At 42.2% G+C, this 14,505-nt stretch overlaps 1 protein-coding gene across 11 annotated transcripts in view; it reads left to right on the forward strand.

Annotated features, from left to right (window-relative positions):
* The window catches only part of TNFRSF19 (TNF receptor superfamily member 19), a 105,371-nt gene that overhangs the window by 38,453 nt on the left and 52,413 nt on the right, over positions 1-14,505 (forward strand). For all 11 annotated transcript variants that reach the window (XM_015120743.3, XM_015120745.3, XM_002808139.4 and 8 more), the window contains exon 4: positions 6,736-6,914. In XM_015120743.3, coding sequence (XP_014976229.2) covers positions 6,736-6,914 — 179 coding nt within the window. The remainder of the gene's footprint in view (positions 1-6,735; positions 6,915-14,505) is intronic.

Genomic DNA, 14,505 nt, shown 5'->3' on the forward strand with positions numbered 1-14,505 from the left:
CTTCCCCGTAAGCCCCAAGCAGCATCTCTTCCCATTCAGTTCTTAGAAATTTTGCTTAGTACGTAGTTATCTTTTCTGCATTTTTGGGGAAAATATATGACAGGTCACTGAACCCTGTGGAGTCTGAGGATTTTATCCCATTGAGCCATATTTACCCTATCTCTCCTCCACTACAGGATTTCGATTTTGAAAGTGCATGAGAAAGATAATTCAGAAGGTTTTTTCCTATTTCAGAGTCAAAACATACAAAAGCTTATTCTGGGCGCTCCATAACTAGTACCTGCTGGGCCTTCTGAGCCATAAGTATGGTGAGGGTTACTCGGCCATCAGGCATCCTTTCAGCTCCCGAAAATAAACCTAACTTTGGGATATGTGGGAGAGGATGATTTTTGTTTTCCTGAAGTAACCACATTAGACTTTTAATTCTTACTGTCTAGAATTCACCCAGCTCCAGCCCATCCTCCTCACCAGTATTAATGCCAGCAATGTGCTATTAACACGATCGCCTCGCAGCAGTAAATCAGGAAACTAGTTTTTGCATGAACCACTTGAAACAGGCTTCAGGTCTCTGGCACAGTTTTCAAAGTAAACTTTTCTAACCAATTATTGGGAGGACTTTAGTTAATGTGAAAAAATTAACTCTTGTAAACAACAACATTGCTCCACACCGGGCATGCCCAGCTTCGTATTTCTGTAGATGTTGACATTTTTGAAAACTATTTTTGTCTCTCTGAGGAAAGTTTTTAAAAAATTAATTTGCAAGCATAAAAAATGAGATTCATTTCTGCCATTTAATTACAGTGTTGCTCACTTTATTTATGTTTAATTATAACTGATCTAGCCTAGGGATGGTTGTAAGATATTAACAAGCTCTTGCTTGTCAGTTTTCTCTAAAAAACTCAAGCACAGATTTTCAGAAACTGAAAGTTGAGGGGAACTATGTCTTCAGCGTTGTTTTATTAAAGGAAATTAAAAGTTGATTTCTAAGCACCAGCAACATAAATCTAATTTGTCATTTCCATTTCCATGCCCTAGATTTTCCCTTCAAATAACTTCTCCATCCACATTTAAAATTTAACATTTAACTTTTAGAGTTCAAAGGCCCGCAGTTAATAACGCATTGGCTGTACAAATAAATAGTGCTTTCCAGCCAAGGCCCAGAATGTGTTTCCTGGACGACGAGGGTCTGTGAGTTCTCCCCTGCGGTCTGAAGAGCTGCTCCTCCAACCTGTAGGTAGGGCTGGCTTATGTTTTTGTTAAAGGCTGGATTTGCAGAGGGAGAAAAGAGAGAAGGGGATTTGGGGACTGTTTACTTTGAGTCATTTTGCTACTGGAAAACCACCAAATGTGGCTTAAAAATATTGGGCAGAGTGACAGAGCTACTGCTGCTGCCAGCTTGGGTGAAGTAGCCCAGCTGAATCCAGCCCCTGCTCCCTTGGGACCAAGATAAGGAAAGCCGCTGACCCCACGCCACCCAGACATCCCCAGCCCAGCCCATCCTGCCTGCCACCCTTCAGCCCAGGAGGACTGTATGGCCTCGCCACTTGGGAGTCATTGCCAGGGCCCTTACAAGCTTTTGCTCCCTAGGAATTTTTTTTTAAGTATTTAGGAAATACTGCCTTATATAATATTTGTGCATCCATTTGTTTATCAGCAGGCATTTATTTCTTATTCACCGGCCTGTTAGACACCAGGCTTTTGGGAAGGAGAGGTGGAGGGAGGCACTGGATACATGGGTTGTTCACTTCTCATATGATTTTAGGAAGTAAGTAGGGGCCCTGTAATAATACCTTTTTATTGCATTATTATTTTATCTATGCATATATTTTCCCATGTTAAAGTTTATTGATAAAAAATGTCTTCTGAGGGATTTGAGGAAGTACTAGGTACTTCCTTCAAGCTTTTAAGGTACCGGGTCATAATTTCAAAATACAGACTATGGGGCATTTTAAAACAGAAATGCATTTCTACCATTGATATTAATGGTGGACCATGCTCCATAAACATAATCACATATCCCTTATCCTGAAACCCAGGCTAAAGATGGACATACTCTGCCTGTACCCTCCTTGCCTTCCCCTCACCAGACACACACACACACACACGCACACACACACACTCCTCTTGCCATGATGGGAGGGACAACTCTAGTGCAACTTGGAAAGTGTCAAAGAAAACCCAGAACTGGACAGTGGAACAGCAGATTTTACTCAGGACTGTTGCAGTAGAGGAAATGGAAGCTCAGTGTAGAACTGGGCTCCACTCCAAATACAGCCCAGGCAAGTGGGGATATATAGCCAAAGAGCAGGGTGGGTTTGGTGGATGGAAAATCACGAAGAGGAACCGTCAGGGGTGAGGGAGATTCTGGCTAAAATGTCCTCACAGAATTCTTGCTGAAGACCGGCCAGAGTGACCAGGCATCACCTGGGGGGTGGTGAGGGTTGAGGAACCTGATAAGATATTGAGCATGGCCGGATTTAGCCAGGTTTTCGGGAAACTGGGCTCTTGAGAACAGGGCCCCATAGAAAGTGGCTCATAACCTATCTAGAGTTTGGTCAAGGAGAGAGTCCTATCAAAAGGCTAAACTCAAAGCTCATTTCATTATTTATTTGCTGACTTCTCTGCCTGTAGCAGAAAATAATATACCTAGGGAAATTACTTCTTTCTATCCAAAAGTTATGGGAGAAAAAACAAGATTTGATAGTGTTTTCATTTGCTGCATGGTTAGGTCATCTGATCAATACTAATGCAGTGGGCCAAACCTAAATTGTTGCCCCCTGTCTGTGCCAGGATTTGGGATGCAGTGGTAAGAACAGTTCCAGCTCCATCCATGCAAGGGAATACTCTCTATTTGCTGATACGGAGCACTCTCCAAGATGAATGGCATGGGAAAACAAATCTAGTTCCTGAACAGTGTTAAATACATGCACACGCGCTAGGAGGATATTTTTGGCAGGTCACCCCAAAACTTGTGTTGGGGGAGTGGGAAGTTAAGGAGCAGGGATGAGAAGAAAGGTGTACTGTTTGAGTATTTTTTAAAAATCTCATGTTCGTAATAGTTTTTCAGTATACAAATGATAAAAAGAAAAAAGAAATGATCTCGGCCAGGGTGGTGACACAAGTTTGTGAAGGCAGTGTCAGTCTGTGCTAACCAATGTCACCATGGGTCGGAGGCTGTCGAGCTTCCCTTTCAGCTGTTTTCCCTCTTTCTTTTGTTCTCGGTAGTTATTTGTTGAACTTAATGGGGAAGATTTCAAGGCATTTTAACCACCCAGTTTTACTGAATGAAATGAAAACATCAAAGCAGACATTTATATTGGGGGTAATTTAATATTTATATGCTGTTTACTTTATAGCCTGGATTATGAGTAATTACAGAGTCTCTGTTTAAGGTGCATTAGAAATATGACAGTCAACTCAAAAAGCAGTTGCTGTCATGGACATCATACTGTAATTTAATTCCCTGGAATCACCTTCTCTGAATTTCTAGTTATTTCATGGTTTTTAGTTAATTCAACATGTAGAATGATCACTTCATCAATTTCTTAGACTTTTATGAACTACAGGCTATTTTTTAATAGTTTCAAATTAATATTAGACTTTTAAAAATATTATATTTTTGAAAATAATAAATACTTCAGATAAAATCTATTTTAAATACAATTTCCCAAATAGTCTCTATAAAAGTTCCCATGAGTATTTGGGATATGTTCAATGAATTTTATTATTTTGTCAAGAAATAACCACAAAGACCTCCCACACATTAAGTTGTATGTTCATTTTCAAAAGAGATGTGACACTCAAAACTGTTTAAGTCCATTGGGCTACTTACACAGTTTCTCAGCGGAGGGAGGAGGTGACTTGGAGACAGACAGCAGGACAGGGAGCCACAGCTGAGTGACTGACTGGCAGGAACGCAGCGCTGTCTTGTAGCACGGTGCAGCAGTTGACTTAGAATTAGAGAGAGTTTGTGTTCCATGCACATTTTTTTAATTAAGAAAATTATTATTTCTTTTTCAAAGATTTTTAGTCAATAAAAGTGTCTTAGATGGAAATTGGGGTCTGATGATCCCCTCATTTCCGGTGGAGCTTTATGATTCTTGAATCAGCAAAGTTGTTTTATTGGGTTGTAGAAAATCCAAAATCATAACACTTACAGGTATAATTTGTTTAGAGAATGCACTTTGTGCTTGATTTAGAGTTTAGTAGCTTTATATGTATTCCCATTTATTCCTCACACAACCTTTAGGGCAGATATTCTTATCCTCATCTCACAGATGAAGAAACTGAGGATCGGAGAATTCCCGAAATCACTTGGCCAACAAGTGGCAGAGCTGGCATTCAAACTCGTGTCTCTTTAGATCCGATGTAGGAAAACACATACTTTTCTCCTATGTTGAGCTGGCTTGACACAGAATTTCCAAGGACTTTATTCCCAGTTAATGCACCTCTTTCTCTGCATTCTCCTTTCTCTTTCCCTTTGTTTCCCATATACTTCTCCTCCTTCCTCCTTTCCTTTGTTGTGTTTTAACTCGTACATGAGACTCTTGCAACCTCAAGCTGCCTGGATCAACTTTGTGATTTTGAAACCCTCTGCTCTTTCCTGGACCTTTGCTGTGGAGAAGCCAGCATGGGAACAAGGTGGAGGCCGCCCCCAGAAGGTCACATGCACCCGTGCTTTGATCCCGAGGGACTTTGGAGGGGGAGGCTCTCTCCTGTACTTCAGAAAGCCTGTGCCTGCACACAGCTCTCCCAGCAGCCAAAGTGCTCAGCAAAAACACAGAGCCAGAGCCACAGTGATCACCCCACAAAGACCCAGCACATGTCCAAAGAAATTCTTCTTGAATATGCATTTATTGTTTTCCTATTACAAGAGTAATGGATGCTTTTTGCAAAAATTACGCTTTGCAGAATTACAAAACTTGAGAATAACCCGTAATTCTAATCTCCCGCTCCCCTGAAAGAGATAATCCCTGTTAACAATTTTCAAGAAATTCTAACTTGTTCATCAGTTCTTTAAATCAAATGTTGTTTTTCTCCCCCGCTCTCTCCTCTCTGTGCCTCTGATGTGGAACATTGTGTGGCTAGGGCTCTCGGGAGTGAGGAAGAGGCTGACATTCCACCTTGTTCTCCTCGGTTCTTTGTTGTGCTCACTCCTGATGTACGTTTGAAAGACAGGCAGAGTAATTGAAGGGAGGAAAGAAAGTATCACTCACCCAAAATGTGAGTGAGTTAATTAGTAAAAATCTAGATGGACATGATTCCTCCGAATCCTTTGTTGAGTAGTTGATTAAGTACAGGCAACACTATCCTTCAAAACTAAATGGTTTTCATTTAATTTTTGGCCAATAAGTGCTGCTTAGTTGATTTTGTATATAGATACGGATGAAAAAATTAAAATACGTAAATTTTACAGAAAAAATGGGAATGTTGAACTAGGTGGGACTTGTATTCTAGCATCCAGGGTTTACAGATGAGGAAACTGAGATTTCGCGCAAACCCTTTTTCCTCTGTGGCATCCGGTCTGCATCTGTGGGCTTGCCCAGCCTGCTGCCTGCGTGGGTGTCCTTCTTGCTCCTCTTAAGCTGTTTTCTGGTTTTTGTTAATGAAGAGTGTTCTGTAGAAAACATCACAAAGATCGACCTGGCAGGCCCTATAGTGTAGTGGTTATGAAGCCTGACTCTGGAATTAGACGACGTAGGTTGAAATCCTGCTTCTAACACTACTTCTGTCACCTGGCCCAAGGTACATAACTTCTCTGATGCTCTATCCCCCAGTCTATGAAATGGGAAAAATGGCAGTGCTGCCCTGATTGGGAGGGAGTATGGATTATTGAGTTAATGGTTTAAAGTTCTTGGCCTGGAGTCAGCACCCATAAATGTTGGTACTTACATGAATGTTTTTGTAAACAATGGAATCATACTTCTAATTATGTATTAAAACTTGTTTTTAAAATCGTCATGAACACAGATCACATCTACGTTCTTCTTTTTATAGTTGCATTATAATTATGTTATATGATATGCTATAGTTTACTGAGTTCTTGAACTTGTGGAAATGATTGTATGTGGGTCAAAGAGCCATTTGTTTTGCCCGTTCTTGGAAAACAGTGTGTTCTGATGTTCAAATCTAGAGAAGCCTGATGTCTTATTACCACAGAGTTAGTCTCAACAGGAAGTTAACATCCTTTTAAGACATATGTAAGATTCTTTCTACTCTTGGGAAATACTAAATTGCTAACTCTTTCAAGGAGCTCTCCACTTGGATTGACTTCTAGGCTTGTCCACTAATGAAATTTCTTATGCACTTATCCTCATTTTTGAAAATAACACCCCTGATATCAAAGTAGTGATTTTCTGCCTTAGAAGTGAGTGGCTGAATGTTTCCCTGGCTTTGGCTTCTGAGCATGCACATGACTGGCTTAATTAGAGGAGAAGAAAGTGCCGTAATTCTGCCAGCCACTGGTAGTCATGCAGCAGTGGGAGCCGAGAGACCCTTGATTATTCCCATGCTCACGGCTTCTTGAATAAAGTGGATGACTAAGTGGGCTTACCGTAGTAAGAGAGATCATTAGCAGTGGAAGACACATTTGAACTTGCTGAAAGAGCTGCCTTTGTGTCTAGGAAGGCCGACACTTGGTAATTATTAGACCAGGTCTTCGTTTCATCTCAGCGGTCTTTCCTTTTCACGCTTGCAAAGTCTGAATAGCTTTCTATTGCCCGTTAATCCCCACAGGAATGTGGCTTCGGCTATGGGGAGGATGCACAGTGTGTGACGTGCCGGCTGCACAGGTTCAAGGAGGACTGGGGCTTCCAGAAATGCAAGCCCTGTCTGGACTGCGCACTGCTGAACCGCTTTCAGAAGGCAAATTGCTCAGCCACCAGTGATGCCATCTGCGGGGACTGCTTGCCAGGGTGAGTTGACCGGTTTCTTTCCCTTGTAATTATTTAATTAAGTTAACTTTTAAAAAGGCAATTCCCTTGTTCCGTTCTAAACTGGAATGCATGCTGATATTAACTTGAAGAGCTGGTGGAGTATGTGTGACTTCTTTCAATATTAAGCACTGGATTATCCGTGGTACCGTGTGCCATGCGTGCAGCAGACACTGGCTATGAAGAAAATGAATAGACATGCTAACAAAGGACTTCTGTTATGAAAATCTAAGGAGTTCCTACAAATCAATAAAAAAGAACACTTGGACAAATGGACAGAAAAATGAACAAGCAACCCACAAAAGAGGGGACGCATGCGACCGCAATTCTCTGACAGCGTCACCCTCATTAGCTTCAGAGGAGGGCAGGTCACACCATTCAGCCATTCAGCAGGGATTTGCCCACCCACCTTAGGCATTGCTTTACACGCTTGGTCTATGTCAGAAAATAAAGTGGTAAAGATCCCTGCCCATGGGGAGCTTATATTCTTGTAGGTTTTTGTTTGTTTGTTGTTGTTGTTTGTTTGTTTTTGAGATGGAGTTTCATTCTTGTTGCCCAGGCTGGAGTGCAATGGTGCCATCTCAGCTCACCGCAACCTCCTCCTCCCGGGTTCAAGTGATTCTTCTTTCTCAGCTTCCCGAGTAGCTGGGATTACAGGCATGCACCAGCACACCTGGCTAATTTTTTGTATTTTTAGTGGAGACAGGGTTTCTCCATGTTGGTTGGTCTCCAACTCCTGACCTCAGGTGATCTGCCTGCCTCAACCTCCCAAAGTGCTGGGATTACAGGCATAAGCCACCATGCCCGGCTTCTTACAGGGTTTTAAAAATATTTAAATAGTAAAAAATAAAGAAGCAAATTATGCAGAAAGATAGCAGATAATCGCTTTGGAAGAAACCCTAAGGCAGACAAGGGAGATTGGGCATGGCCGCAGTGAGGGGCAGGACAGTGACAGTGTTAAATTGGGTCATCAGGATAGGCTTTATTCAAAGGTGAGATCTCCTTGAAGGAGACGAGGCCCTGAGCCAAGCAGAGAGGTGGGGAAGAACACCACAGACAGAGGGAACCTCCAGCAAGAGGTTCTCAGGTGGGCATCCACCTGGTGTGGGTAAAAAACCGCCAGGAGGCCAAGGGAGTGGCAGGGAGAGGGAGGAGTGCAGTACACCACGTTACAGAGAGCAGGGGAGGGGCGGGTAGGTGCGAACGCAGAAGCCTTAAATAGACTTGTCAATAAGGAGGGGGACCACACCTGGGCCAGAGGGAGCACCAGGGAGGAGGAAGTTAAAATCCTGATGGCTTCTAAGTAATTGTGGGATGGATTAATACAGACAGCTGGAGGAGGGAGTCTAGATGAAGAGCTGGACTCAGGGTGGCAAGGTGGGTGACCTGGAAGGCTGGGAGGAGCCATTGCTACACCAAGTATGCAGAGAACGGGATGAAGCCGAATATCCTTAGAGCTGAATGGAGCTCGAGTGGAGCCAGAGTTACTGACCAAAGACAGCAGAGAGAAGCAGCAGAAACCCGGGAGCATCCGAAGCCAGTCTGTATTGCAAAAGTAAGAGACAACCAGAAACTGCATTGCAGGAGCAGCGAACATTTATTACTTACAATGTACCAGGCACCCGGCCAAGTACTTTTCATGAATTGTTTTCTATAATTTTCACAATGTTTTAAAAAGGAAGAAACTGAGACTTACTAAGGATTAAGATTATTCAGGCAAGATCACCCTAACCTGTGTGTGGTGAGTCTGGGAGTTACATCATGGGAGTCTAACGTCAGAATTCATGCTGCAAGGCACCACGGACAAAAGACGCTAACTGGATCACCACAAGATCAGGGTGGTTTTGACCAGATATCCCGGGGTTGGGGTCTTGTTGAGGCCAGAGGGGAGATAAAGCTCTGGGCCTAAAGGGTGGAAGCAGAGTAGAAAATAGCCTAGTGGGTCCAGCATGGTCATATACAGAGACACAGCACCTAGGGAGCTGTAAGATATAGTGGGCTAATACCAAAAGCACGAGCAACAAAAGAAAATATAGCTCTGTTGGACTTTATCAAAATTTTAAACTTTGTACTTCAAAGGAAACCCTTTGCAGTACAAAACACAACCACACAACCCACAAAATAGGGGAAAATACTGGCAAATCATATGTCTGATAAGGAACTGTCTTAAGTAGAATACGTGAGGAACTCTTACAACTCAATAATAAAAAGACAAATAATTCAATTAAAATAAGAATGAAGGATTTGAATAGACATTTCTCCAAAGAAATATACAAATGGCCAGTAAGCACATGAAAAGTTGCCCAGCATCATTAACAATCAGGGAAAGTGCAAATCAAACCCACATTCTTCAACCCCACTAAGATAGCTATAGCCAACAAAAGCCAGACAGTAACTGGTGATGACGTGGAGAGATTGAAACCCTCATACACTGTTGGTGGGAACAGCAAAGGGTACAGCCAGGTTGGAAAACAGTCTAGAGTTCCTTCAGAAAGTTGGACATAGAGTTACCATGTGACCTGACAGTTTGACTCTTAGGTATATAACCAAGAGAACTGAAAACACGTCCACACAAAAACTTGTACACTAGGTTCGTAGCAGCAGTTTACATAACAGCCAAAACACTGAAACAAACCAGCTCTGGTTTGAATGTGTCCCCTTCAAAACTCAGGTATTGCCAATGCGATTGTATTAAGAGGTGGGGCCCTTAACAGGTAATTAGGTCATGATGGGCCCTCCCCTCACAAAGGTGCCCCGATAAAGGGACTTGACAGAGGGAATTTGTTCCTTTTGTTGCCCTTCCACTTTCTGCCACGTAAGGACACAGCATTTCTTCCCTCTGAAGGGTGCAACAGAAAGGCCCTCACCAGACACCAGATACTGGCATCTTGATCTTGGACTTCCCAGTCTTCAGAACTACGAGAAATAAATTTCTGTTGTTTATAAATTACCTAGTCTGTGATATTCTATTACAGCAGCACAAAACTGACTAAGACAAACCCAAATGTCTATCAACTGATAAATGGAAAAACCAAATGGGATATATTCAAACAATGAAATATTATTCATCAGTGAAAAGGAAGGAAATCCTGACATATGCTGCGAGATGGATGAACCTAGAAAACATTATGCTAAGTGAAGTAAGCCAGTCACAAATGACAGCATATTACACGATTCTATTGAAATGTCCAGAATGATCAAATCTACAAGGACAGAAAGGAAATTAGTATTGCCTAAAGGCTGGGGTTGGGGAGGGTTGGGAATGGGAGGTGACTGATAAGGTTATGAGGCTTCTTTTCGGGGTGATGAAAATGTCCTTAAATTGATTGTGGTGATGGTTGTACAACTCTGTGAACATATGGAAAACCATGAAACTGTACACTTTAAATGGGTGAATTGTGTGGTATATACAGTATAAGTCAATAAATCTGTGCTTTAAAAAAGAAGGAATGGTCTATAATCTCAGACCTGTGACAATATCTGTGGATAGCATTACCCAGAGTTTTGATCTTGTGCAAATCTAATTGAGGACATGAACTGAACATCTCACACACCTCTGTTGTTCATGTTCTCCAGTTCTCTGATAAAAGCCTATCTGTGCATGTCTACTCTCTTCATCTGGGGGTAGGGAAATGAGGTCTTCAGGGGATGTACAGGCTGAAGTAGGCAGTGCCCAGGGAAGGTGGGGAAAGGCCTGATCTAGGACTGGGATTTTATAGAGCCCACACAGGGCTGTGCTGCTGGAGTAGGGGAGCGGGTCTGCCCGGAACTCCACCGTGCCTGGTTCCTCCTGCTTCCCTGTGGTCATTGTCATTTGAGCTGGCTGCTCTAGTTTCTACAGTGTTTGTTTATTCTTTAAGTAAATACTTAGCTACAGGAAAGTTATAAGTGAATAGACAGTTGAGTGATGTTTCACAATTTATTTATACGATTACTTTAAAATCCCATTCTTTTCTAAGTCAGCATTGGTATATGAGGCTGGCATAATTACATAGTGACTTTTACCCAGGTCTTTCCAAAGTGTTTTCAAAGTACTCTTCCAACTTGACTGTACTTCTGTGAAGAAACCAAATGGTTGAAACCCGTTTTACAAGCAGAAAAACTGGGAGGCAGAAAGATGTGAGCAAAATGCATATTGCTCCCCAAACAGTAATGCAGAAGTCAGGCATAAGGTGGGCATTGCTCTTTTTGGTGCCAGTCTGCCTCCTGTGGCCTCATTCTCTAGCAAGAACCTGCTGCTGCCCATAGGCCCAGGCGCCCCAGGACACCAGCTGCTTCCCTCTCAGTAGCAGGTAGGGTGTGGAAATCTTCAGTCCTCTGCCCATAATTTGAGTCATTCGAGACAGCCGGTCCCCTTATTCCCACAGCTGCTCTGTGACTTTAGACCAGTCATTTAACTTCTCTGACATGCACTCTTCTCACTGTCAAATGGCCATGCTGTGAGAATCCACCCTGCAGAACTGTTAGAAGGATTAGAAATAGAAGGCATGTAAAATGCGTAGCAAGTGCCTAAGCCATTGGAAGCCCTAATGAAATGTTGGACATTATTGCCAATTGATGATTTTGGGGCCAGTGAAAACTTCACATGACATTTTCAGAGTGTGACCAACAGGCCTCCAGGCTGCCAGCACCCGGTTCCTGATTCCTTCCTGGCTCAGGGAAACTGGAACCCGCCCTGAAGAGTAGGCTGGCCCCCGCCAGCTCTTTGCTGCTTCTGGTGACAATGACAACTAATATTGAGCACTTACTGTCATCTGAGCTACTCTGTAAAGCAGGGATTCCTACCATCCCCTCTTAACAAAGAGGGAAACTGGTTCTCGGAGTGGGTAAATGACTTCCCAGAATCACCCAGCTTGTAAATGAAAGAACTGGGATTCACCTCGAAGCTCCTCTGCCCCATGCTTAGGTGCATGTCTGATTTCACTGGGAGGTCACCCCTGGGGCTTCCGTGACTGATCGATGGGGAATCACAGGGACTGCCTCTGCCCGTCTGGGCTGTGTGCCCACTTCACCCTCACCCTACCCTCCGCAGACCCCTTGCTCCTGGAAGCTGCCTGAGTTGCCTGGGTTTTCGCATCCCCTCGCCTCAGCTCTCTGGTCTGTGCTAGTAACCATGACACTGTTGAGGAGACCTAGACTCTTACTCTAATGATTAATCTTGTCATTAGCATTTGTTCACCTTCAAATAAGGGGCCATTGCTGTGGATTGTTGAGGAACACAAACAGCAGGCCGACTGACCAGCATGAAGCAAAGTGCTAGCAAGAGCCCAGGACAGAGCAACGCTGTCATCCAGTGTCTCATCCAGTGTCTCACAGACGCTTCAGGAAATCCCACCCTGACTTGACTGTGATTCACAGGGCATAGTAACTGCCTTCAACATTGTGTTAAGTGAGGTCATTGTAAGACCAGAGTTGTTCTATAGCATGTCATCTCCTTGCAGAAGTGCACTCATTGGTTGAAGAATTAACGGTCTACAGCCAGATTTTCTTAAAACAGCAGTTTTCAAACACTGTGTTCATTAGGCTAACCAGTGCTGTTTGGGTTCCATTCAATTAAAAATTCCTCTTCATTGGGAGGCTGAGGCAGGTGGATCGCTTGAGCTCAAGAGTGTGACATCAGCCTGGGCAATATGGCGAAACCCCATCTTTAAAAAAAATTCAAAAATTAGCCGGGCGTGGTGATGCACACCTGTGGTCCCAGCTACTTAGGAGGCTGAGGTGGGAGGATGGCTTGAGCCCAGGAGGCAGAGGCTGCAGTGAGCCGAGATCCCGCCACTGCACTCCAGCTCGGGTGACAGAGCGAGACTCCATCTCAAAAAATAAATTTAAAAAATTAATTAATTAAAAAATAAAAATGGTCATTCAAAACATGACAACCTTCTAGCCTCATTTGTCTCATGATCCTCAAACTTTTAGAAATTTTTTGGCAAATGTATTTTATTTGATTGTCAGGGAAAACTCAGACCTCAAAACTGTTTTGTCAGTTAGAATTCTTTATTTTTAAAATGTTAAGTAGTGTCTATACTTGATCCTCAATACTTCCCATTTTCCTAACTTTTTAAGTGTTAAAAGATGGATTTCTGTATCCCCAATATTTGTTCTTGAGAATGTTGGATATTCTATTTTTAAATTTTTTTTGCTTTTTACATGAAATGAGTTTTTATGTATAAAACACTATTTTGTGCTTTCTCGATATTTAATTCAATGAACTTCTATTGGGCAAGTTTTCTGGCTGAAAAGATAAAAGTATTAATTTGGATATGTTACAGTGTTGAGCAAGACGTCTTAAAGAAGAAGGTGCCTTTATATTGTCCTGTGATTTTTAAAAAAAAAATTTATATGCATTTTTTATTGTGATGAAAAACACGTAACATAAAATTTACCATCTTAACCATTTTTAGGTGTGCAGTTCAGTGAGTCAAGTATATTCACATTGTTGTGAAACAGATCTCCAGAACTTTTTCATCTTCTCAAGCTGCAACTCTATACCTGTTAAACACCTCCCCTTTGCTTCTTCCTCTAGCCCCTGGGAACCACCTTTCTTTTTGTTTCCATGAATTTGACTACTCTAAGTACCTCACAGAATTGGAGTCAGTCAGTATCTGTCCTTTTATGACAGGCTTGTGTCACTTAGCATCATGTCCTCAAGGTTTATCCATGTTGTAGCATGTGACAGGTACCCCCTACTTGTTAAGACTAATAGTATTTCATTCTGTGAAATACTTTGTTTATCCATATTCATCAATGGACATTTGGGTTTCTTCTGCCTTTTGGCTACTGTGAATAGTGCTGCAACGAATACGGGCATGCAAGTATCTCTTCAAGACACTGTTTTGAGTTCTTTTAGATATAGACCCAGTAGTGGGATTGCTGGATCATATGGTAGTTCTGTTTTTAATATTTTGAGGAACCTCCGTGCTGTTTTCCATAGCGGCTGCACCATTTTACAGTCCCATCAGCAGTATACAAGGGTTCCAGTTTCTTCACATCCTTGCCAACACTTGTTATTATCTGTTTGTTGTTACTGTTTTGATAGTAGCCATCCTTATGGGTGTGAGGTGATATCTCATATGGTTTTGACTTTCAGTTCAGGGATAATTAGTGATGTTGAACATCTTTTTGTATACCTGTCAGCCATGTGATATATTTCTCCAAAGACATTTCTCTGGAGAAATGTCTATTCAAGTCCCTTGCCCATTTTTAAATTAGGTTGATTTTTTAATTGATGAGTGTATAGGAATTGTTTATAAATATGAATATTAACCCTTTATCAGACATATGATTTGCAGATATTTTCTTCCATTTCATAGGAATGTTTGTGTCCTCTGATTTTAAGTTTAATGTAGTCCCATTTGTCAACTTTTTTCTCTTGTTGCCTGTGGTTTTGGTGTCATATCTAAGAAATCATTGCCATATCTAATGTCATGAAGCTTTTCCTCTGCATTTTCTTCTAGGAGTTTTATACTTTTAGGTCTTTAATCTGTTGCATGTGGATGTCCAGTTTCTCCAGCATTCCTTAAAGAGACTGTTCTTTCCTCACTGAGTGGTCTTGGCACCTTGTTGAAAGTCATTG

Source organism: Macaca mulatta, chromosome 17, assembly GCF_049350105.2.
Source record: "Macaca mulatta isolate MMU2019108-1 chromosome 17, T2T-MMU8v2.0, whole genome shotgun sequence".
Taxonomy (NCBI): Eukaryota; Metazoa; Chordata; class Mammalia; order Primates; family Cercopithecidae; genus Macaca; species Macaca mulatta.